This window comes from Poeciliopsis prolifica, unplaced genomic scaffold, assembly GCF_027474105.1.
Source record: "Poeciliopsis prolifica strain line A6 unplaced genomic scaffold, Auburn_PproV2 SCAFFOLD019, whole genome shotgun sequence".
In the NCBI taxonomy this organism is placed as follows: domain Eukaryota; kingdom Metazoa; phylum Chordata; class Actinopteri; order Cyprinodontiformes; family Poeciliidae; genus Poeciliopsis; species Poeciliopsis prolifica.
In genome coordinates this window covers 8423973-8448955 of record NW_026562394.1, presented here as the reverse complement: position 1 = coordinate 8448955, position 24983 = coordinate 8423973, and the positions used below count along the sequence as shown (strand labels likewise).

General features: G+C 41.8%; 1 protein-coding gene across 3 annotated transcripts in view; it reads left to right on the top strand.

Annotated features, from left to right (window-relative positions):
- The window catches only part of camkk1a (calcium/calmodulin-dependent protein kinase kinase 1, alpha a), a 51930-nt gene that overhangs the window by 14755 nt on the left and 12192 nt on the right, over positions 1-24983 (top strand). For all 3 annotated transcript variants that reach the window (XR_008606863.1, XM_055043419.1, XM_055043418.1), the window contains exons 2-10: positions 2575-3000; positions 7422-7469; positions 8615-8668; positions 11712-11763; positions 12285-12418; positions 18632-18668; positions 19009-19030; positions 19712-19800; positions 22286-22485. Coding sequence is in view for 2 of the 3 variants with exons in the window: in XM_055043419.1 (XP_054899394.1) it covers positions 2668-3000; positions 7422-7469; positions 8615-8668; positions 11712-11763; positions 12285-12418; positions 18632-18668; positions 19009-19030; positions 19712-19800; positions 22286-22485 (969 nt within the window). In the remaining variant the exon portion in view is untranslated. The remainder of the gene's footprint in view (positions 1-2574; positions 3001-7421; positions 7470-8614; positions 8669-11711; positions 11764-12284; positions 12419-18631; positions 18669-19008; positions 19031-19711; positions 19801-22285; positions 22486-24983) is intronic.

Here is a 24983-nt window from a genome sequence, read left to right as displayed (position 1 = left end):
CATGCTGTATGCCAATAGGAACATTTCCAAGAGCCCTAAAAGAAAGAATAGAGTGAATATCCTCTATAAACCAACAAATGTTATTGGCTCAACTCAAGTGCCTTAAACTGTGGTGTTGAATTGATGCAAAAGGTTGAGTTTAATCACCTCACATTAAAACAAAAGCAAACGGAAGTTGCTTCTTCAGTTTTTGTTTTTCATTTTAAATCAAATCTTGAAAGTCACTGCAGTAAACGACCAAACTCTCAGAGCGAACGTCACAGCCGGTCCATTTCAACTGGAAAACAATTATCTGACAAGACGGGTTGTCAGATGTACAAAGGTCCCATGTGAGATGAAATATTAGCCCTAATGGAAAAAAAAAAAACGAAATAAAAAACTCAGCATAATGCGCTTGTGTAAACCAATAAAAAGTCTCAGTGCAGCTAAAATTTTTAATAACCAGAGCAGGACTTCTCCTCCGCCTCCCACCGCCGCCAGGATATCGCTCCCACATGCAGCTCGCTGAACAGAACCACAGCAGAGAGAGAGAGAGAGAGAGAGAGAGAGAGAGAGACCGTATCAGGAGACTCATAATCATCGGTTGGGATGAGAATTAGCAAAATATGACAGTTCCTCTTTGTTGCCGTTCAAGTGAGTCAGGACGCAGACAATGCACTTCCCCCTCGCTGCAGGTGGTTGAAAGGACTCTTCCTGCTCTTGCAGTGCGCATCATTTAAATAACAGCCTTTCGGACGTTGATGTGCGCATGTGCCGCAGGGCGATCGTGGCCCTGACGCCTGGCCAGCACCTCTCCACATGACATCCCTTTCAAGTCATTAAGCTTGTCTGAGTAAATGGATGAGAGCTGCCATTTTGTCACGCGAGCCCACAGAGTCGCTGTCAGGTTACATGACTGATGTCATTAAATGGTTTTGCCTCCTATTGTGATGGTTCAAGGATTTGTTTATCTCCAGAAAGCCCAGAGCTGAAGCGACAGGGACTGTAGTTGTAGGCCAGACCTTTTGGCTTAATGCAGTTTTTCTTTCCATCTTGACATTCTGAATGTGTTGCTGTGTTCTGGCAACAGGGGAAAATGAAATCGGGCTTTTTCTGCGTAGTTATCACATAATATTGTGATAAAACTTGAGGTCCATATCGCCAGCGAGTAGAAAAGACAGTCAGGTGGATGAAGAACTGCAATCCACCTTGAGAGCCACATCACTGCTGTGTACCTTTCTGACACACTTCAGGAATAGCATGCTGCAACATGGCCCACTTCCCGAACCTCTCCAAGGTGACCTTGCGTTCAGCCTCCCGGTCTCACTTTTGGGTTTCTGTTTGAGAAGCTTACGAAGGTAAGCGGAGACCTCTGTCCTCCAAAACCTGACTCAGCTGTTGGAGAGAGTTTCACTGCTTGTTTTCTCCCTCTGACGTCCTTTTCTTTATACGTGAAAGGCTAGAATCCACTTAAATGTTTGGTTATTCACCCAAATTTAACACACCTTCAATGCATTGTGTGTTTCACAGGGACACAGTGGGTCATGACCGAAGGCGTAACGTGTAATTAACTTTTCAATAAAAGGGGTTGCTTTCATTATTTCTGACATTTGTTTGAATTAATGGGGACACGTCTACGGTGGGAAACTTGACCCAGCAGGCCGCTCACATACACAAGATGACATTTCCTATTTGCATCAGACCGCTTAATTAAACTCCAGCCTCTGGTTTGCGTTGGTGCTTTGATCAGCTCTACTTGTTGCGCTTGGGCACCGAGGTTTTTTAGAAGAGCGTTTTAAGTGAATCGGTCATTTTGTAAACGTATACAAACTTGTTTTTGTGCTTTGAGTCATTCCTTCACGTTTAGATCTCTTGCACTTACTCTTATGCAAACAGCATATTTTATGGAATCAACCTTTTCTCTCTTTTTCTACTAACTAAAAAGAAAAAGACGAATGAAAGACAATATTTTCAAAAAGTGGCTTTTATTCCCATCATCCCTTTTGTGGGTGTAAAAACCATGCTATGATAATTTTTCTTTAAATATGAGAATTTAGTTATAATATTAACAGAATAAAGATATAATTTTACCAGAAGCAGAAAGCTTGGATGGTTAGTTAGTTCTGTCTCTTTTTAAAAAAAATCTAATACACCATTGCATGCTGTTGATGTCCTAGAAGATTTAGGTTGTTTTTTTTCTGTAAAACTTGTAAAAAAGTCATTCCTCATTTTACAATTTTTTAGTTTTCATAAATTTGCAACATTAACATATTGCATTATTGTCATTATTTGGACTCTAGTGTTGAAATAATGACACTATAGTCAATGTACAATAAATACTTTTTGTATTGTTGAGATAAATAAATAAAGTTGTGTCCTGCCCCTAATGTTCTGTCATAGAGTTCAAAGTCCAAATAAGCTTGTTTCATCATTTCTATTTATCAAACAAAGATGGCGGCCGGGGGCGAACCAACATCACTCTGGCTTGAATTTGTATTTAAAAAATGATATAGATTTTCCAACATTTTAAAAGAAAAATTTGTTTTATCGCCCAGCTCAGACTCTCACCATATTTCATTTCCTGTTTGATTCCAGTTCAGCTGAGGACCGCAGGCCGGCTCAGGTCACATTGATGCTGCTGGGCGCTCCTCGGTTCTCCCGCGCCACGATCACCCCACTCTGGACGCCATGGCGATGAACAGCGACCCGGGCTGCGAGAGGCTGGACCCCATCTCCCCCGACCAGACGGGGAGTCTCACCGACATCATGGCCGCCATGACGGCGAATGACCCCGAAGGCTCGGCCGCCAACGGCGTGAAGAACGGAAAGGCTCAGCAGGAGGGCATTCAAGGCAAGAGGGTCCAGGTGCTGCGACCTCACCTGTCCGGCAGGAAGCTGTCCCTTCAGGAGAGGGGCACCTATCGGCCACAGGGGTCAGAGGGAGGCTACACACACATCTCCCCTCGAGGGGCTCGCAGGCCCACGGTGGAGTCGAAACGGGTGTCCATTTCAGACTCTCAGGTGAGGCTTTTACTTTTCTGCTTATCTGGACAGAAACCTCTGAGGGGCGGTCGACGTCAGACATGAGGTTTCTCTTTTTTTGGGTTTACATGAAGCTCCTTCAGACTAGTGGCAGCAGCAGACTGCAAGCAACTGGTGGAACTGTGCATCATTACATAAAAATACTACTTCTCACTGAAACGCTAAGAACGCTGTTAAAGTGTTAATGGAGGAACGATGTTGTGACGACTTCCTGAAATGCGGCGTGTCGGAAAGATCAGTAGCTTCTTAAAGAGACAGAGGCCAAATTTTAAGGTGTTCAATTGCAAATCAAAAATTAAATCAAATTGTATTTTTATAGTACATTTCAGCAACGTTTTACATCTTAAAAACATCAAATCAACAATTGAACCATTACATTAGTCAAATTTCCTTTAATATATACATTGATATATACAACTGAAGCTAAGTGTTACTTAATTGTGCTGTAAAATGTAATACTTCCCCTTTAACATTCAGAATCAGAACTTGACCTGAATCCTTCACTCTCACCTGCTCTTCAGCATTTCAACAAAGTGAAATGACAAACCCAGTGTTGCGTTCATAACGGAGCAGGATGTGCACAGTCCAAACAGCCACAGCTAGTTGACACTTTGTGAGTGCACTCGAGCTGTTATACAGCCACTTACCAAGTTTTTTTTTTTTTGTTAAATAGCTCTGAATGCATGTTAATTACAGCAGAGCATTATTGGAGTTTCAACACTTCTTTTAATGAAATGGCTAAATCTGACCCCTGAATTCAGCTCACAGCTGATAGATGAGCTCCTACATGCGATCTCACCTCCCTGCTCCCCAGAACCAGACGGGTCCTCGGTGCCAGCCGACGTGGGCGGCTGACTGCAGCGCGACAAGAAAGCAGCAGTCTGGCAATAGCAAACCTAGAGATTACCCCTCATGGACGATCAGTTTGTTGTGTTTCGGTTGTCTTGCTTTGACGCAGCTTCGTCAAATTAGAACTGTCAGTCAAAAGCAAACTTCATTACCTTCTAACCCGAGTATTTGTCCAACCTTGAAGTGGAAGGTGGAGTGTCTGAACTCTGCTCTGTCCGGCTAATTGCTGCACCCAGTGACCAGGATGAAGTTTGTTCACATTGCGCCAGTTCCCCAAAAAATATGGTCTCAAGGCGTTTACAGATAGACTCAAGCCAGTCATACAAACAGGTTCAAAGTTAGACTTAAGTGGAACTTGATTACAATAGGAGCCAGACCCTTACTAAAAAAAAAATACACAGACATTTTTTCCTCACTCTCTGGTTTGGACATTTTTGTTTCAATGATATTAAGTAATAAGTTTTTGCTTTTATGAAAGACAAAGAAAAGAGACGACGGATCAGTAAAAAGCAGGTGATTCAGACCATGGTTGATAGTGGGAGATGTGATGGTGGGATTGCACCAAGTAGGCAGTTACATCATTTCTTCTAATAATTTTCATATATCCGGTTTGGTGGGGAAAAAAAGGAACTAGAAAACCGTTGTTTTTGCTGATTACCTGCGTCTGGTTCGAAACCCCCAAAAATAAAGTATATTTGTTAAAAGCTGTTTATTCAAATGTTTGGCAGCGGGATATATCATGTGTATCATAGGGAGAGTAGAAGCTGGTTATACGTGTAACGTAGAAGGGATATCATCTGGCATATCCATCATCCTCTTGCATTTCTCAGTTCGGAGTGAGCATTAAAAATGCATAAGATCTGCCAGGATGTGGAAGCCCTCTGAATCTAACAGACTGCTGTCACAGATGAGCAGAGCTGTCGTTGTGCCCGCTCCCGTTCCTGCTCTCACTAAGTCTTTATGAAGGACCGGGTTATATTTCAGCTCTCTCACTGGATTCGCAAAAATGCCACTTTACAGAGGAAGGCGACAACACTTTCTGTCTGTGCAAACAGTGATTACGCCATTTTTAATTTTTTATTTTTTTTTCTTGGAACCTGAGGGAATATGTGGTTAGCATTGTAGCTTTAAAACGGTGCTTAATGTTTGTATTTGTTGTAAGAGAAGGTCTACATGATTCGCTTGTGTCTCAGCTCTTCTTAGAAACAAAAGAAATCTTTAGATAATCCCACATAAAGCCGTCTGAGGAAAGACGCCGGCATCTCTTTTCTTTTTTCTTTTTTTACCCAGCTTTGTAAACACGTTCTACGTGTCATCATTTCCTGCCACAAAGGGAACTGGGTTCAAACTCAGACACAATAACTTTGCTGTTCAGTGGATTAAAGTTGGGATTAAGATAATCCAGAGGAAATAGGAGATTAATCCAGGGCTGCGGGAACAGATAGACCGTAATGTGCCGGACGTGGTTATGGCTGTGGGAGCACAAGGCGGGCCGGAAACACAAAAAGAGGCCTGAACCACTTGAGTCACCCTGTGACATTGTCACAACAAAAGAAGAAGTCCAGCTGTAGATTCACTAATATGACTAATCCACTGTTTACTAAACAAACGGGCATTTTTACAGATTTTTTATTTATTTTTTTACAGTACAGCACCATCCATACACAAGGCGATCGGAGACGAGGTTGCTGCGTTTGTACAGCAAGCATTGATTTAAACGGTGATAAATCTGCTTCCCGCTCCAGATGTGACAGTGCTTCACTTTTTATTTCATTCTGACCAGGGGAGAAATAGTTTTGCTCTCACTGGATTTAAACGTCAAACACAGACTCAGCTTTTTGCCGTGTTTGGCTGCAGTAAGTCTGCAGATGAGCAGAATCGGGCACGTCGTTAATCCATCAAACATGCCTTAAAACGTTCTCGAACATTTAATCAACGCGACATGGAGCCGGCGTTGTGTTTATAGCAGATTAAAACTACTTTTTGTTTGTTTGTAGCTTAAGAAATTAACAGTGAATCCTAGTGAAATACATGGAGGATTGCTGTTTGGAAGCGAGAAAATGTGGAAAGCTCTTGTGAATCACGCTTCTCGTGAATGAAGTGGGGCTTCAGTGTTAAAGGAAAGAGATTGTCTGACATTAAAGCAAAAGATGGAAAAAATCCCCAGCGTCACAGTCCAGCACCGGAGTTGGATTTTTGTGTGAGAAGCGTTTTAATGTGTCAGATGTACTTAAGGCTTTCTGGATGCTTTGTCTGAGTGTTAAGTGAAGCACCATGTCTACAACACCCCTCCACTTTTTTCTCCTGCATTTTATATCCTCAGCCAGTTCATTATTATTTATTCTGTTTTCACTCCTGTGCTATATTAACAGCCATACAGTCGTAGCAAACTACATACAGGGTTTCATGAGTCCTTTAAATTCTTCAAAGCTTGTGAATTTGGAAAATAAAACCAGTTAAAGTTCCAGGAACGTTTTTGAAAGCAGCCATTAAAAGACCATCGTTGGAACTCCATAAATGTTTTTTTTTTTTTTTTTTGGGGGGGGTGTCTGAAACTTTACATGGATGTTGACGGTTGTCAACATGTCGTTATTTCTGTTTGTTCGGCGCCGCAGTCTGCGAACAGAGAGGTGGTCTTGAGCCAAACAGCTGTTGATGTCGGCTTAATATTTGGAAATCTGCTGCCATCGCTAAAAATATAATCAAACTGCATTTCTAAAACGCCGTCATTGTTTACCTCTTCTGTTCGCTGATCGGCCCGGCTGAAATTCTACCAGAGGAATCCAAGTGAATGGGAGAAAGCCCAGATTGTGCTGTGAAGTGAAATTTGAATTGAGCAGAATTGCATAAGAAGGCAATAGCCGGTGTTACGAATGGGTCGTAACACCAGACTAGCAATCACTCTAAATTTTACATCTTTGCGAGACGAGCTCCACATCCAAATCACCAGTTTGAGTTCTGCGCTCACCTTCCACCCTTCATCCTGTAAACAACGCTCCAGGCTCGGCCCCCGGCTGAAACCAGAGAGCCGCTTTCAGCCCCGTCTCTCTCTCTGCACTTCCATCTCTTCCTTCTCCAGTCAGAAATCCCCTGCTCACTTTCTGCTCATTACCGAGCAGTGCTGCACTCTCAGCACTAGCCTCTTGACAAAACACCCTCCCACCCCGACCAGCACCACCAGATCCTCACCTTTCCTCTCGCCTCCTCTTCTTCCTCCCTCTTCCTCCTCCCCTCGTGTCCCGCTGTGGCCCGCTCTGCGCTGCCGCGGCCCTGGCTGGCTCCGTGCTGGAGCGGCGGTTGCTATGGAGCTGCAAATCAGCCATTTAAGCAGTAGCACTCTAATGGATTTGCAGACAGTAAACAGAAACTACAGACTGCATCGTTTCCTGCGTCTCAGAAGCAAATGACTTGCAGGGCACATGGAGACACACTCACCCAGAGGGAATGTGTTGTTTTTTTTAAATTATTTCCTTTGGTTGAGATGCTGCAAATAATGACTCTGCAGACGATAACGCTGATAATTAACTCTCCATCTTTTGTCCTACTTCCAGGATTGCATTCAGCTGAACCAGTATAAGCTGAAGAGTGAGATTGGAAAGGTGAGCTTGTTTTTTTTTTTCTCTCTCTCTCTTCCAAAAATGTCAAACCTTAAAAAAAGAAGCGCCACAAAGACTGTTCTTTAAATTTGGCTGAAAACCGACTTGTTTCCATATACAATCATTTCGTGCAATGAAATCGACAGTGAACAGTGAATGTGCAGATTTATTTTTTTTTCTTCCCTGGAAAACCTTTCAAGCCACTGACTGAGTCACAGGCAACAGGAAGAGGGTTGGAGCGATAGTTTGAAGCTTCAGTCTTTATAACCCGGTCACCTCAAGAGTTACACCACATGTATGGTGTGTGGGGGAAAGACTCAGAAACAATGAGTTCCTTTAAATCGAGGAAAAGACCCACCAGTTTAGAGTTGACCTTGAGTCATAGAACTAACTTTGTTGTTTGCAAAAATGTAAGTTTTATTTACATCTGGCACATGCTTCATGTAAAAACGACGCCTGTCGCACAAAGAAACTAGTTTTTGTTGAAGTAGCCAGAATGAGAACGCACTTCATTCTTGCCATTATGTTTTGTACTTCTTAAAAAATTTAAATTGCAGAGAGAATGCATTTCTCTGATCTTTAAACGTTTGCACCGGCTTTTAGGGCTTTGGTGATATAAACTTGCAAGTTCTTTTTATTTTTTCCTTTTCAATTTACTTAATCTTCTTTCAGCACGCTTCATAATCACGCCGAATAAAAGCATGACCTCGCCATTGGAAGACGTTTTGTTGTTGTTGTTTTAGCTGCTCGAAGCTTCTATAAATCTGTTTTGCTGCTTTTGATGGAAATATCTGTCAGAAGGTAATTTACTTTTCAAATAATTTGCAGCAAATCTCAAAAACATTAAACCTGCTAAAAAACCTGTTTCTCGAGAAGGAAACACGTCAGAAAAGGACACGTTTGTTTTGTGTGCGTGTTCGCCTGCGTGGGAAGATCTTATTCTGAGCTGCCAAAGAATAAAAATGTGGTTTCTGAACATGAGCCGCGCTGCCTTGTAAACACTCTGTCAGTGCGGTGCCACCGTCTGCTCTCTGAAGCGATGCTTTAGAAATGTTAGCAGTCTCGCTCGGGGGTTTAAATGTAACGCTGCATGTTCCCTTTGCACAGGTCCGTATTTAATGAGGTTTGTTGTTGTTGTTGCATTGTAGGGCTCCTATGGCGTGGTCAAGCTCGCCTACAACGAAGATGACGACAAACATTATGTAAGTCTGGTTTTGTGTCAGAAAAGCTTCGTAGCTGGACCGGTTGCTTTGTGGTCGTCATCAAACCTTCACCTTTAGTTGTTGACAGAACATCGCTGGTATTGATTGTGTTTTCTGTTCTTTTTTTATACCCCACTGCCTAGCTTTGAGTTTTATTTCCTTTAGCTGTATAAACGCCCCTTGCATTGAACATAAAATAAAAGCTGGTGGCATTTGAAGTGCATCTTTTTGTATATATATATATATATATATATATATATATATATATATATATATATATATATATATATATATGTAAAAATGTACATATATATATATATATATATATATATATATATATATATATATATATATGTATTTTCTTTCTTCACACATCCCTGCTGCTTTTGCTTTATACACCTGCTGCTCTGAGGTCAGTCAACAAAAAAACCCCAGAGTTCATACGAGGCAGAGGTGCAAGGTCATTTTTCGGCATTTCCATCAAGGTGATGCGTTCCCTTGGAAAGCAAAGCGATTTGCAGATGTAAGCCTTTTGATGCCTTAACATAGCTAAGCTGTCCTGTGCAGCAGCAACAATGAAAGCCTCTCGGTGAGTCACGTCGTCTTAAGCTGCCAACTCTGGATGGATTTAAGATGTACTTTTGAACCGCAGCCAGTGGAAGCTCGCGGCCGAACGGTTTTTTGTTATGAAAATTCAAGCTTGTAAACGCGCAAGAAATGTCGGCGGCCGAGCGCTTATGTAAGGGCCCTGAACCGAAGGGCACAAAAAGATCTTTATTCCACAAACTTTGACTCCTGATTGTGATTACGATATGACAGAGCCGCTCAGACGTGCAGCAGCTCGTCGTGCGGAGAGCTGGATTTTACTGGGAGTTTAGAAATTTCCCATACTTTTTTGTTGTGAAAAAACAACAACAAAAAAGCAACTGCACTGCAAAAGCAGCACAACTGGTGAAGTATTTTACTCTGTCTGCTTTTCCAGATTTACACATTAGTACAACTAACATGCCAGTACATCAGCAGTTTCTTTCAGGCACGGTCAAAAACATGCACAGTGTAGCCTAAACTTGACCATGAGGGTAAAGTTGTGGCCTTCAGAAACTGTACTTCAAATACAGGATGAGACATGCTACTGCGTCTTAACTCGTTTCCTGAGGATTGCTTTGTTTCCAAAAGACGGTCAAGGGAGGAAAAAATTGAAAACTATAAATCTCACTTACAAATGAAAAAAAAAATTACTTTCCCTTAATTTCATCATTCCCTTTTCTTAAGCAGCATAATAGCAGCCAACTGTGGGAATTAATGGCACAAATGGAGCATTTTAGTTGAGAGAAGGAGCTTCAAGTTGAAGGGCTGTCAAACTCAACAGCAGAATGGGTCAAAACTGGATGTGTTGGAAAATGTTGCCAATTCAACAGGGTGGAAGTTTATTCTTATGATCCAGATGTCATTTAGATATAAGATATTGCGAGAAATCGACAAAATGCTTATGAGGTCCCTCTGAGAAACGGCAATTTGTTCAGCTGAAGCAAGGCGAGTGATTTTCTCACAGGACGAAAACAAAACCCAACAGATTCCTGGGGGACAATTCACACGTCAGTGGTTCTGATCATCATTCGTATCGTTGCATCACTCAACGCTATGCCATCACACAACGCCATGCCACGCTTTGCATCTGTAACACATAACATCCATGATGAGACGGTAAAGTCACTGGTCGCTCTGGCTCGTTATTATCCTGATGCTCTTCTTCTTCTTGCCAGTAAAAGCTGAAGTTAGTTGAAAAGTGAGTTTTCCAGCTGCTTCTATTCACTAGAACTGTCTACAGTACACTCCTGGTGTTACAAACAACATCCAAGTGAGGTTATAAATTACCTTCACAAAGAAGTCACACTGTCTCAGTGACTGAAAACTTTCATTTTGACTCGGTATATAATCTGTGTAGCAAAGGGCTTCAGTAGTTTCTGCCTGTAGTAATACACACATCTTATAAGCCCCCCACACACAGGAGTTCTGTTCAGCTCAGTAAATATTACTTCTTTCATTTCTCTATTTCTCATTTGTCTAGCATAATCTAGTCTACACATGTGATTGATGGGGACGTCTTCTGCTTAATGAGGCAGTAACGGGGTAATCACGCTGGACCCTTCATGCATATTCAACTTGCTTGCAGGCTTTGATCGAAGCCAAAATCCACTCACATTACCTCCTTAGCCTGTGGTTGATGTTAAGCTACGGAAAGATTACATTTAATCATTTTATTTATTTTTTTATTTTTTATTTTTGGAAAGCTTAGTGTATTCTGTCTCATATTGGAAGTGATGAGGCTCTCCTCCCAGTGCAGACAGATTGATTCAGGCATCGAGACGGACGATGTTTTATTTTTAAGAGGATGTTGACGAGGAACGCAGGCGGCGCGCCATGGAAACCATGTAGAGGCGAGGGCGCCACCTTCCTGCCGAAGCTTTAGCCATGACGACCGCAGAGGCCGCCGAGCGACACTTCGGCTTTGTGTCATCGAAATAGAAAGCGTCCCACCTTTCCGATGAGCCGACAGTAAAACCACCAAGTCAGTGTGGCAGCATGTGCTGACAAATGTGCCAGTGTTGTTGTTGTTTCTTTACATTTTATTGAAGATTTGCAATAATTGCATTTTTCTTTTTCAGCTGTTTTATCAATTTTTGTATATATTTTTAGGAAAAGCGCTCCCTCATGGCTCTCTTTGGAAGCCGTTTTTGTATCAAAGATTCAGGGGCTGTCGACGTCTCCGGCCTGTTGCAACAGAGAGCAGCAGATATATCCCCTAAAATTTTTATGTTCTGCACTTTGATGTTGGTTTGTGCTGCAACTGGGCTGAAATCCACAGTAGAAGACCCTCAGTAGTTAAATATTTTGTTATGCAGTTTCATTTAATTGAAAATGTCTTTCATTTTTCCTTTCCCTCTGCCGCTTTTATACATCCGTTTTTTCTGCTTCTGTAGAGCTTATGATGTATTCCTGGATATGTGGTCATGCTGTTTGATCAGACGTCTTTCTGTTCTAGGCCATGAAGGTGTTGTCCAAGAAGAGGTTAATGAAGCAGTGCGGTTTTCCACGTGAGTTGGTTCCATTTAAAACCGCAGTATGTGACTTTTATTTATTTTTTTTTAATATATGTATTCTTATGGATATTTGTTTAAATTGTCTCTATGTTGTGACAGTATGGTGTGAGACAGATAATTGAGCTTGTCTACCTTCTCCCAGTGCTCCCATTAATAACTAGTGCAAGGCTTGTGAGCGCTAGGTTAGATAGACAGATCCATTAACGACAATGGATCTGTCATGGTAAGTTGTTCCTCCAGCATTAGCACATTAGCAGCGAGTACAAGAGGTTGATTGACAGTGCTAAGACTCTCCTGGCTCTGATTGGTTGTTTTTAATCCAATCAGATTAAAAGCAACCAGTCGCTCAGGTGGAGTTGAGACATGGTGTCAGTTTTAACAAATGGGTCAAAAACCTGTTGTTTTTTTTTTTCAAATGGAAGTTACATACTGTAGCTTTAAGGATTAGTAGATGGTCTAAATGTTTGACAATAAAGTCAGACCGTGTGTAATCTGGAGTGTGTGGTGCTCCGCAGGTCGGCCTCCCCCAAGAGGACCCAAGGCAGCCCAAGGAGAGCAGCCAAAAGTCTTAGGACCCTTGGAAAGAGTTTACCAAGAGATTGCCATTCTTAAAAAACTAGACCATGTCAACATTGTCAAGATGGTGGAGGTATGAATCTTCTGCTTTTGTAATTGGTTGCTTCACTTGTCTTTGTTTCATAAGGATGTTTTTGTACCGGAAGGCATCGTCAATATCTTGGATTCACCATTTGGCGAAGCGAGCAGCATCAAGCTAAACGGTTTAAAAATGGATGTGTTGAAGCCTTTGCTCCACTTGTAGGATAGAGGAATAAAACCGACACAGTTTTGTGTGCTGAGTTTTAAGCCTAATTAAAGAACAAAAGCATTTAGTACTGAAATATAATTGAAATTATTCACTTTCACTTGTTCAGGGTTAACTCTCCAAAAGCAGCTAATACAAGAAGAATAGTCTGTACCTTATTTGCAATAACCAGTCAAGAACAACAGAACAAACCTTGAGACAAAAGCATATTTAAACTTCAATGTATTAACTCATGCTAGCACAAACAGCTAGCTGGCTTCACTCACAGAAGAACCTAAGCTGCTGCTCTACTGTTTTATTATCTTGCCGCTTATGTTTGTTGATCTAGAACTGGTTTTTCCATGAGCGCTTTATTTCTTCACTTCATAAAACATTTTGTAACATCGGTTCCATCTGCTGTGCATATGGCTGGTGTGTTGGCATCCAGGGTTTAAAATGTGTACTAAATAGTGTATGTTTAGCCATGACATCATCGCCTGACCCCGTGGGAATGAAGGTCAGAGCTTCAAATGGTTTAAATATAACTGATCAAAAAAGTAGATCGTCCTGCCCTGCAGCTGGAGCCACATAAAGCATTTGGTACGAGAAAGTCAACGTCGCTGACAGAACATTTGCATGCTGTAGCATGAGATTGAGGAAAGTTTAGTAACGTCTGTACACGACATTCCTCAACTGCAACTGTAATGCGTTTGACTTGCCTGACATGTCCAAAACTTCTGTTTAGGTCTGGTTTAGTGTCGTTGAACCACCTCATTAAATCACGTTCTGCAACGTTTTTCATTTAGTTTAATTTTAAAGTGGAAAATAAATGTAGCTCTAAGAAGCGGTTCAGTGTGGATGTTTTCACATCTGCCTCTCTACTGACAGCAAGTTGACACGGGCAGCACGGTTAGCATCCTTTGTGCTCAGGATCATCCTTCACTGGGCTGTTTTCAGATAACCTTTGCCCTCAGTGTGCCGTGACTCACGCTTTTTCATTTCAGCCACGTTTCTTAATCCTTTGTTGATTTATTCTTGGACAAGAAAGGCTTCTATCCTGCAAATAAACTGCGTCTGATTTCGAGAATCGACAGACGTCCAGGTTCCGCAGGGGCGTTTTGTTTTGGAAAGACGATCGCTGATATCGACGACTGTGACTCAAGACGCACGCCGCTCTCTGGCGACATCGCCGGTGTTTTCAAATCCAGCCCAGATGGCGGGGGCAACCGATGCACTGCTGGGAGTTAAGCTTGGGCTGTCGGGAAGCAGTCTGGCTCGCTTGGCTAAATTAAGAGCCAGGACTGCTGAGTTTTCAAGAACAAAAAAAAAGGAAAGTTGAGTGCTTCTGCGCCCGTGTGCTAGCTCTGACAGAACACCCTCGCTCTCATCTCTCCCATCCTTTGTCCACCCTTGCTCTCTCACACTCCTGATGGGCGCATTAAATTAGCCCTCTCCATCTCTCCCTGCTTTTAAAAGGGGTGTGGCTCATGCCCCCATCACTGGGGTTCCCAGCTGATTCCCCCAGGAGACCTCAGTGCAGTCTCGTCTAATTATGAATATACTTTCCATGCGTCCCTTAAACACTGAGCCCACGCCAAGTGGAGCAGATTAAAGCTGATGAAAGTGATTTGGTCATTTGTCACAGATGGTGGGAAGAGACAGACGAGCCTGTGCTGTTCTCACCAGCATGTTTAGCTCTTATCAGAGCTCCAGTAAAACCTCCCCCTAAAGCACACGTTATGTCATTATCCTGAAAGCCTAAATACTCTTTTCTTTTTTTTCTTCTCCCTTCTTAGTCTCTGCTGTAACCAGCAGTTTTGCAGCAAGCCATTGACGGATTTCACTTTGCAAAGGGACGTTTCTCCTGCTACGTTGAAAAAGCATAAAGTGTTGGGCAAATAAAACCTTGCTTATTGAAAGAGCCTGCACAAGGCCGTGTCAATAAACGTTATTTAAACAGCCGCGAGCAAACCTGGGAGTTTCCTTGTGGATTTGGCTGCAAATTTTGGGAACTAATTGTCCCAGAGTCGGGTGTCCTTGACTGGCGCTGACCTCTGCACCAGTTTAAAGCAGCTACCAGGATGTTTAACTCGGGCGAATAGCGCTCTGCGCTTTGTGAAAACTGTGAGCCGTTACAAATCATTGGCTGTGCCGTCATTGTGAGGCTGGACCATCGGCTTCAAGGCCGCTCGCTGAGCTGAATGCTTCATGCATACAAGGACGTCAGTCTGAGAAAATAATCAGGAAATAATAAAGATTTATCCTGTTCCACCTTGCTTCAGCCCCATTGGTAGATGAATAGACAATTCTTACCTTGTAAAAACAAAAAAAGGTTTATTTATTGTGTAAATATGAATCGTTATTTCATTCCATATATAGAGATGATATGCAAAGGAATGGGTTCATGAATTATATTGTCTAAGTATTTTAGATTTTGGACTATAAGCGATCAAATATAGTTGGTATTGATTATTTCAACAGCACAATGGCACCAATAAAAAGCCCCAAAGCAACTGTAGCGTCATAAGCCACTAATATCTTGTCTCTCACCTTGTCAGCAAATGTACAAATCTTCTGATTTCATACGTGATCAGGATTTGCATGTGACTTTTGTCCAAATGCGAAGAAGTAAATGCATGAACTTGTTTTTCCCATATCTGGATTTTCTCCTCAGTTGCACAGGAGGAAGGTCCACTGGGTTTTAACGCAGCTACGTGTTCCTGTTTGGACAAATGTGGGTTTTGGGATTGATTGAATTTTAAGTCTTCATTTGACTCGTTGATCATTGTTTTACACATGACTGCAAATTAGGGATTCAGTCAAAATTCAGCAAACGTGAGAACAGCGAGCAGAAAATAATGACATTGATGTTAGTGAATCACATTTGTCCATGTGTTTAAAACGAAAAACCCGACTGGATCCAACATCGTTTTACAACTTTTAAAGATTTCAGTTTCCGCCACCATTAATTTCAGCTTTTAACATTTAACTGTGCTTCCATTGTTGATTCATTTGTCATTTTGCAAGTTATAAATCCTCAATTTATACAGAAGCAGCATGGAGTTTTGTCTGCCAGAGAACATAAAAGAATCTCAGACAAAGAAATGAAGACATGTTGACGGTTTGTTTTAATATATAACAGTATGTGAGATGTTTCTGTCTGACATTTATGGAGAAACCTCCTCGAAGCTAAACACTCAGTGCAGCTGCGTTCGTACCAGATTTCTGTTTCTCTGTATTTGCCATCTGTCGCAAAGGAGGCTCATGGGCCCGTATGCTGGAAAAGATCCTCAGTTTGCCGGTACTTTATTTACAGCTGGTTAACTGGGGTGAGACTGAGGCTGACGCTGAGAGAGTGGGGAGAGACGCTGATGAGGGCCAGGCAGGGAGGAAATGAAGGAACATGGAGCTGAACTGAGCTGAACTGAGCTGAACTGAGCCCCCTGAGGAGAAAAGTGAAGTAGAGGAGGTGGAAACAGAATGCTGGTGTCACAGGAGAGTGACTCAGAGCACAAAGTGGGTTAATATCCTTGTAAATAGCTGGTGAAAGGGGCAGACTATTAGTAAGGGCTTGATTGCGGCTGGAGATGCTCGACGCAGGGCGACCCGCTCCTTTAATGTCACACAGAAAAACAGGATAGACGCTCCGGGGCCAGTGAGGAAGAGGAGGCGGCAGTGAAGAGCAGGTCTGCCTCTCATCTGGGCTGCAGCCGGTTAAACGCAGCTCCAGCTGGGAGCGTAATCCATTTCAACATGTCAGCGCTGGAGCTACATGTCCTCAGTCTTATCAGCAGTCCTGCATATTATATTTTGCTGCCACGATCATTCGATGTAGCGACTGTAAACGGATGTGAGTAACGTCGTTACTTCTCCGGTGTGGTGACAGTTTGACAGCGATGAAAACAGGCATGCTCCTCGATGCGGACTCTGCTTCTTCTCACGTCGAGAGAAAAGACGTCATCCGTTTCATGTTGTGTTACGAGTTCTGCTTTGCGCAGTGCAAAAGTAGTTTACGTTTGCGGTTGTAATGCCATGAATAGTGGCTAAGGGCCAAACTTTCACATATGTTATTGGGATTTTAAGTGACCGGCTGACACAGAGTATGAAAATGTTCACACTTATACGAACATTCATGGCACCACTATTGAACAACATATCCACATAAAGGAGTGTGATTTGTTTCACTAAGCCTGACGCCATAAATGCATTTAGTCCTATTTCTATTGTTGTTGATTTTGTTTGACATTGGGAAAAAATCAAAAATCTCCAAAATATGAACAGGTTTGCTTAAAACATAACCTGAATTTATTGTGCCACAAAAAATGATTCTGATTTATCAGAATCAGAAATTTATCGCAATAAATGAGAAATGATAAGATAAATGATCACCCCCAACTTATCCCTTTTTTTTAATGCAATATTTAGCCCCTTTTATACGATGCCCTGAAATGAAATCGGGCGCCCATCCTCGCATCAACCTGGTCAGAATAACGCCGTTCACAGTGACCCTGCAGGAGGAGCTCCTCAAAAACAGGAACTGTTAACAGGGGAATCCACAAAACTGGCTATTTTTGGAAAAGTGTTGCAATGAAAGACATTCTTGAAAGAAAGCCAATAAATGTCTCATTTGTAATTTGCCACCTGCGACGCACAGCTAATACGGAAAGATGTGTTCAAGACTGAGAATGAATTGAGGAGCTGTGGTCAAAAGGTCCAAACTCCAGCTGTGCAAAGCTGGTAGAGACAAAACCTTTTACAGTTGTAATTTCTTCTAGAAAGTATTTCCCCAGAAGGACTTAATGAAAATGCTTTCAACATTTTTCAGTAGAAATCATTTCAAAATGATGTAACATTTCCTCAACAGGCAGAACTGTAGACCACGTTTTGTTTTTTTTAATCACATAAAATGCCAAGAAAATATTTTTCTAAGAAAAGGGAAAGTTCAAGAGTTGGTCTAATTTTTGCAACATTCTCTATAAAACTGCTTTATTCAGCAGTGACATAATGAACAGCGACTACAGCAGAATCACAACGTTGCTTTGCGTCACCAACTATTTCCGACCATCATCCCTTTGAAGACTCCCTGAACGAAACGCAGTGTCCGTCATTCAAATCTCGTATTTCCCACCGTTGTGAAATCTGTCCAGACCGTCTGACCGCCGCTGCCAGCTGTTTGTAATCTGCATCCAAGAAAATCTGTCAGCTCAGTGGGAAAAACTGTCATCAGAGGAGCTCAGCTCGCATGCGGCGGTCTGAGGCTCGCAGCCTAATGGACGGGATTAAAACGTCTGCCCACGTTATCCTGTTTGTGGTCAAAACAACCGCCTGTTTATTTTAGAAAGCAACTCGACATGTGGTTTGCGTTCATTGTGTACTTGCACGGTTTTATTCATTCGATCCATCCATGCCTCGATTTTACGTGGACGTCATAACAGAAAGAGCAAAGTCTTTTTTTTTTTTTTTTTTAACGAGAATGTAAACTCAAAAGTCATCAGCATAACAACAAAGTCAAATTCCAAATGGCCTCAAAACGAAGTCAAATGAGGCGGAGAGAAAAGAAGGGCTCCTAGTGTTGAGCCCTGAGGCGCCACACAGCCAAAACACACAGCAGACCTTGAAGAGCGTCGCTAATATCTCAACCTGATGCTTTAAAAGAATAAAAAGAAAACGATGAAAGAAGGATGTTCTCTGTTGTTTTGGAGATGTCTGATCATTTCCTGGTCATGACTCCTTTTTATGCACAAAAAATTAAAGTGTGCATTTACCGTTTGCATTTTTATTCACAAAAGGTGTGTAGTTGAGTCATTTCAGCCTAGTTTTGTGTTTTGTTTTCAGCAAGACAAATTACTCATTGTTTGTGTATAGTGGAACAAAAATAGCCTATTTGGGCTAATTTTGGTGAACTTGCAGAAATGTTAATTTATGTCCATTATCCCTGCCTAAAAATTCAGTATATTTAAAAAAAAAAAATTCAAATGCACAATTTGATGAAGCTAAATTTTAAGCAATGTGTTCTTCCGGCTTGAATATCTGAACGTTCTCCGCTACTTAATGTTCCAGGTGCTGGACGATCCATCGGAGGACAACCTCTACATGGGTATGTGTGTCTGATTTCTCCCTTTAATTGATCTGCTTTCTGCTCGGCAGCACTTACCAATCACACAGGTGTCTGCGTAATTTCGTCACAGTCCAGAGTGTCTTTTGCACCAGCTCAGGGTTCACACACTAGGTGGAATCCTCGCTCAGCATTCCCAGATCGCAGTTCTCCTCCTGAACGCCAAACTGTTCGAGAGATAAACCTAGGCTAGGTAGAGGACGGCTACTAGGAAGCTTGGATGTGACCTCGCTGGGCAGAAGTGATCACAATGAGCTGACGAGCACAAATATTCCACCTCACGTGTGTCCTCTTTGTTGTCCCCTTGTTTTGTTCCCGATAGTGTTTGAGCTGATGCGTAAGGGGTGAGTAGAGAACACGTCCTCTGATTTCTGTCTTCCTCCTCCTCCTCCGTCTCTCCATCCCATCCTCTGCAGCGCTCATTGCTCCAAGCTGAACACTGTGCCAGAGTTTTTCCTCCACCTCTCGCCTCAGAGAAAGACGTTACAGTCTCGGAGTTTTCACTGTCATTGCCGGCTAGAAAAGGGCTTCGGGTCGTGGATCTGGTGCTGATGTGTCTGAATCGTCTCACAATAATAAACATGAGCGGTTCTTCTTTCTAAATGCCATTTAGTTTTTTTTAATGCCTGGAGAACAAATAAAATGACCCAAATATTCATGTATATTCAGTACGTCTGCTTTTTAAACAAAAAAGGCGGTTCAGCTCATCCATCCAGCACCAGTTCACAATCATCTCAAGACCTTGCAAACCATTTCAAATGCCAATTTTCTGATCTGATTCGGCTCCAATCGGAATGCAGCATGATTTATGTCCGCTGGTCACATGTTGCCATGTGATCATAACGTTGTGTGTCTAAGGAAAGCGCTGAGGACAAAGAGGCGCTGGGCTAGTTATTTATCGCATTCAGTGTTGTCGCCTCATCTTCGCTTCAGACATCAACTCGTTGCTTTTGCTCCTCGATCTGGATCCAGTTTTTAAAGCAATGTGTGACTTTGTGTTTCTGCCCGGCTGCGTGAATCTGCAGTCCAGTGATGGAGGTGCCCACAGAGACTCCTTTCTCAGAGGAGCAAGCCCGGCAATACTTCAGAGACATCATCCTGGGCATTGAGTACCGTAAGTCTGCAAGTCATGACAAAAGCAATGTTTCCTTTAACGTTGACATTTCTGCCATAATTCCCCCAACGAGGAACAATCGGATTGCTACAAAAGTTTCCGCCTCTTTCCACATTTTTCTGCAACCAGAGAACTTCAATGCATTCATTCAATGTATGTGTCCTATAGTGCAAAACCAACATAACTCTGTACATAATTAGAAAGCAGAAGTAAAATCATCCTTTCAAGTTGAAATCAGAAAAAGAGGCATGTGTTTGTGTTTGCCCGCTTTACTCTGATACCCCTGAAAAAAATCCAGTGCAGCTAGTCGTCTTCAAAAGTCAGGAGAATCCACATTTTTGTCGTTTCGACTCGAGTTGCGCGAAATTACCGCATTATAAATACCATAGAAAACTCAGACGTTGGAGTAATAAGGAAGTAATAATTTGCAGTGCTAGTCCAATACATAGACTGCTTTGGATTGCTGCAATGAATCCAAAGCAGCAAGAAATCAACTTTTTGATTAATTACTTAATTATTAGCGAGTGATCTCTGTTTTATTATTGTCCCGTCTTAATTTAGACTTATCCAGAGTGCATCACCCGTCCTCCAGGAATTGTTGGGGACAAGTGACTGATGTCAGATGATACCAGTGCTCATTGTAAAACTTGGCTGCTTTCAAGTCGATTTTTAAAAAAGGAAACATTTCAGAGGGAAAGATGTTGTAGTTACACTCATTATTTAACAGTCATTGTAGATTGGTTATCGCTACGGCCAGGAAGGACTTCCTGTTGCGGCAGATGTGCAAAACTCTCACAACGAGGTTGTGCAGCGTCTCTGCATTAGCAGGGAGATGGAGGTCATCCTGGAACGTTTAGATATTTCCCTTGAGGCTAAACACCCCCACTAGCATTCAGTCAAGCCGAAGCTCTGCTAATGAGCTAATATTGGAGCCGTGTGCGCTGAAGCAGAGAGACGTCTTAAAGTTTCCTTGAGGACACCAGTCCTCGAGGAATGCAGTGAAGATGACGGCACGTTTCGAGTTGCGAGTGACCTAGTCAAAGTCTCGGCCTAAATCCAGTTAAGGAAACTGTGGCAAGATTTTAAAGATCCATTCCTCAGATCAAACCGCGTTTGAACGACGTACCAATCAGACTTGAACCTTCTGCAATGGAGTGGAGATGCTTCTAAAAGTGACAGAACTTCGCAGACAGAAGTTGAACTGAGAGTCCCAATAAAATGCATTGAGGTCTGCTATAGATGAAGCAGGGGACAAGTACTTTTGCGAAGTACTGAAAGAGATGCGAAGCCTGTGTTTGGCAGATAAGTGAAAGAGAATCTGTTGTGGAACGTGTCCATCTGCTTTGTTGAAATATAAACGCTGACCTCTTGCAGGCACAATAAACTTCAAGCCTTTAATTTCCTGGATCGTAGTTTTAGTGCTTAAAGTGCATTAAAATGTCTCCTGCAGCCGCGAATCTTAGCCGGGGCTCCCGATGGCGTCATTTTAATTTGACTGTTGTGAGCGCTGCTGCGTTTAATAATCGAGAAGTCAAGCGCCCCCTGTTTCAGGAAGACCACTTATCCCATCAGGGACGCATTCAGGGCCTATATTCCAGAAGACGTTTGAGGACATACTTAACTCTCACTCAAAGATGACCCCTGGTTCACAGTCCTCCCATCACTCTTATGAAGCGGCAATCAAAGCCGGTGATGCTTTCCTCTGGGACTTAATCACTACTTCTCTCTCTGATGGGTTGTTTTGTTAATTATCCCTCTTCAGATTCTTCTTTGTTTTGTGTTTTTTTTTTCCCCCAAGTGGGATTGTGGTTAAAGAAAAGCAAATCTGCATTGTTGATTTCATCAGAACAAAACTGACATTCAAGCACATAAAATCACATGTAGGAAATAAGGAGCTGATGGAAATGAAGCCATCGAAGTGGTCGACTGCTCAGGTCCGCTTGGAGTTAAATACCTGGGTTAGTGTTGAAATGAGGGAGGTCGCGGTTTGACGTCGAGCTGCTAAATTTAGAACGGCGCAGCGCGGCCATTTTAGTTTCGGACAAACAAGAGCGGTGAGCCTGGATGGTGAACAGGTAGCGCAAGTAAAAATCTGCTCGACAAAATGGTGACGACAGCGTCGGACCACAGAGGGTTTTGTTTCAGAGCCGTGTCCTGGTGTCGTTGCTTCCCGTGTTTTTGTGGGGAAACGTCTGTTTTGTTTCTGATCACTCACAGGTGTTTGCCATCTGCAAATTAATATTTAAAATATGTAGAATTTTAATAGAAACATTTTCTTTTTCATGCACAATCTGGGAGACTATTTGGTGGATTTAAAAAACAAAACCAAAAAAACAACAAAAAGATGCCAGGAGTTCAATAAATTGAAACAAGAAATTAAACATAGATTTTCAAGGGATCACAAACACGTTATTGAACTTTTACACACCAGATGCATTTTGCTTGATTTTGTCGGGACGGCTTCTTTAACCTCCTTCCTCCTCAGTGCACTACCAGAAGATCATCCACCGGGACATCAAGCCGTCCAACTTGTTACTAGGAGATGACGGCCATGTGAAGATTGCCGACTTCGGAGTGAGCAACCAGTTCGAGGGCAACGACGCTCTGCTGTCCAGCACTGCAGGGACTCCTGCTTTCATGGCGCCAGAGACTCTGTCAGAGAAGTGCAAGAGCTTCAGTGGGAAAGTGAGTTGAATCGGTGCATTTAAAGTGTAGTGCATGTACGTTTGGGTCGAAATTTGTTCCTTTTATTTTCTGGGAGTCATTTTAGGGTTAATAAGCCTGACTTTCTTGGTAAATTTAAATAATCACCCACTGCTTCTGAAGGGAATGTGAGAGAAGGAGAACGCTAAATGAAGACTGCAAATACTTAATTAAATATGTCTAGAAATTAGTCCTGAAATTTAAAGGGAGCTTTTTGAAAGAACTCTAAAAGCGGAGTCCGAAAGGCTTAAAAGGCGACAAATACTGAATCTTGGATCTTTTTCGGGGGGTGTTGTGTTTCTTATTGGAGTAGATTACAGTGTTTTTGACATTCTGTTTGTAATGTCATTTTTGGAGGGGTGTTAAGAGCTTTAAATTTATAAAGGTGGGGCTTAAACCAATTCTAAAAGGACAAGAAACCCGTACAGAGGCGCTAAAGTCATCTTGGCCCTTTTTATGGGTTTTGCATCACAACCCAATCAGCTGAAGAGGAAGTCAGTTGGTGTAATCCAACAAAGTTAAACACTAATTATCATACATCAGTCTCCTTGATTAGTTGTGTGCATGTTGTCATGCAATGTGAAGTTAAAAAAACGCATTTCGAATCTCTCACTCTCACTCTATTTACGTTTTTAACAGCTTTCTCGTATTTTTCAAATTGTCATAATTATCAGTTTCTGATCCACATTTGATTTTCTGCCGACATGTGAACGTGATGGCACCCAGACTCAAAGCGGTGGATCTTCATAGGTATCCTGCTGAATCCATGCAGTCAGTCTTGACTTCCTGCTCCTGTACAGCCGCCTCCCTCTTCGCTGTGTCCTCCTGTGGGTTTCTGTAAAAACCTGAGAGAAGGGCTGTGTATGTCCATTAAAGAGGAGCCAGAATAGAACATTTGATTGCAGACAAGAAAGCCACCAGGGTAAAAGAGCCACTTTGAGTGCTTCAGTCGGCTGTTTTGTCAAGCTTTCAGGGACCGAGTGCCTCCTCCTCCTCCCTGATTGTTATTGCACTCTCTCAGGTTTTGATAAAGAAAAACCTTTGTTCCAAGGGATGTAAAAAATTAGAAGTGAGTTTTATAATATCCAACACTTGTATGTCACTAAAGTCCTTTATTCTTCACTCCCCAAAGTACATGATGAATCTAACATTATGATAAATTGCAGTAGATAATGAGAGGGCGCTTTTATCACGTCTTGCGTAAAAAAACAAAAAACTATTTTCCCTGTCACCCCCTTTGCTTTTTTGCCAAACTTTCATGATTCAAATCATCAACAGATTTTAATATCAAGGCAATGATAACCGGAATAAATGCAAAAATCAGTTTTCAAATACTGATTTTATTTATTAAATTAAAAAAAAACTTCATTCAAATTGTTAAGAATTAAAAAGAGGAATAACTTGATTTAGCTCGTTAATTAATTCTTTGTCCCGAATTCTTGTGTCTGTGTAAGTGTGCAGAGAGAAAAGAGCAATCATACGACGTCAGACTTCAGATATCCAGAGTTTTATCCAGAGAAATTCAATGCAAGAAGAATGTTACAATAAGCATCTCACCTAGATTATCAAAAGTCCAAGACATGACAAAACAGAAACAAAGAACTGAGTAAAAAGACAAAAGATTAACAGAAGATGCATCCTCCGGGAAACTCTCACTCAGCACAAAGAGATTCCAACTTCTGATGTAAAACAAATCATTTTATAAAATGTGTATTCTCCTCATTTGAATATATGCATTAGGAGGTGTGTTCTTTTCCTTTGTGTGGGCTGTCTTAATGTTAATTTTATTACCTCTGAGACCCAAACACCCAGCTCTTCTCGTACCAGGCTCCGACCTGATTTATGGCGTGGAACTGGAACGTTATCTCTGCCTCAAGATGCTTCAACAAGAAACTAGTTGGTGTTTTTTTAACCAAGCTTGCACAAAATGTAATGCTAAATAATGACTATAAGTTTGGATCTAAGAAGTAACTAATTCAAAATATGCTTAAAGAAATATAGTTAATTCTAATATAGATAAAATTATTTATAAAAAGTTTTAAGATCCTAGTGAACTTTTGAACCATGCTAAGGAATTTGTTAATTGCCTGGCAGACAGACTCCCTGTCTGAAATGTTCCTTAGGGAGTATAAGACTGCTTTCTGATTAGAAATTTATGTAAGTTCAGAGAGTCACCAGTTGTCTTAGTTTGGATTTGTATCTAAGTTTATCTTAACCTAAAAGTTAACTTATGTACTATTGTGCTACTTTAAAATTCTATTTCAACAAAATTAACCTGAATCTATGCGAAAATGAAAGCCCAGCAACGCCATGAAGCAACTGTTCACCACATTTTTATTTTGGTTTTATTCGACCGAAGCTGCAGAATCAACAAAACGCTGAAACGGATCCTGTGAAAACATGAAACAGTCATGAAAGCCTCAACAAGCAACACATCATGGCTCAGTCTGACGTAGTTAAAGACACGAGAAACAAAGTAT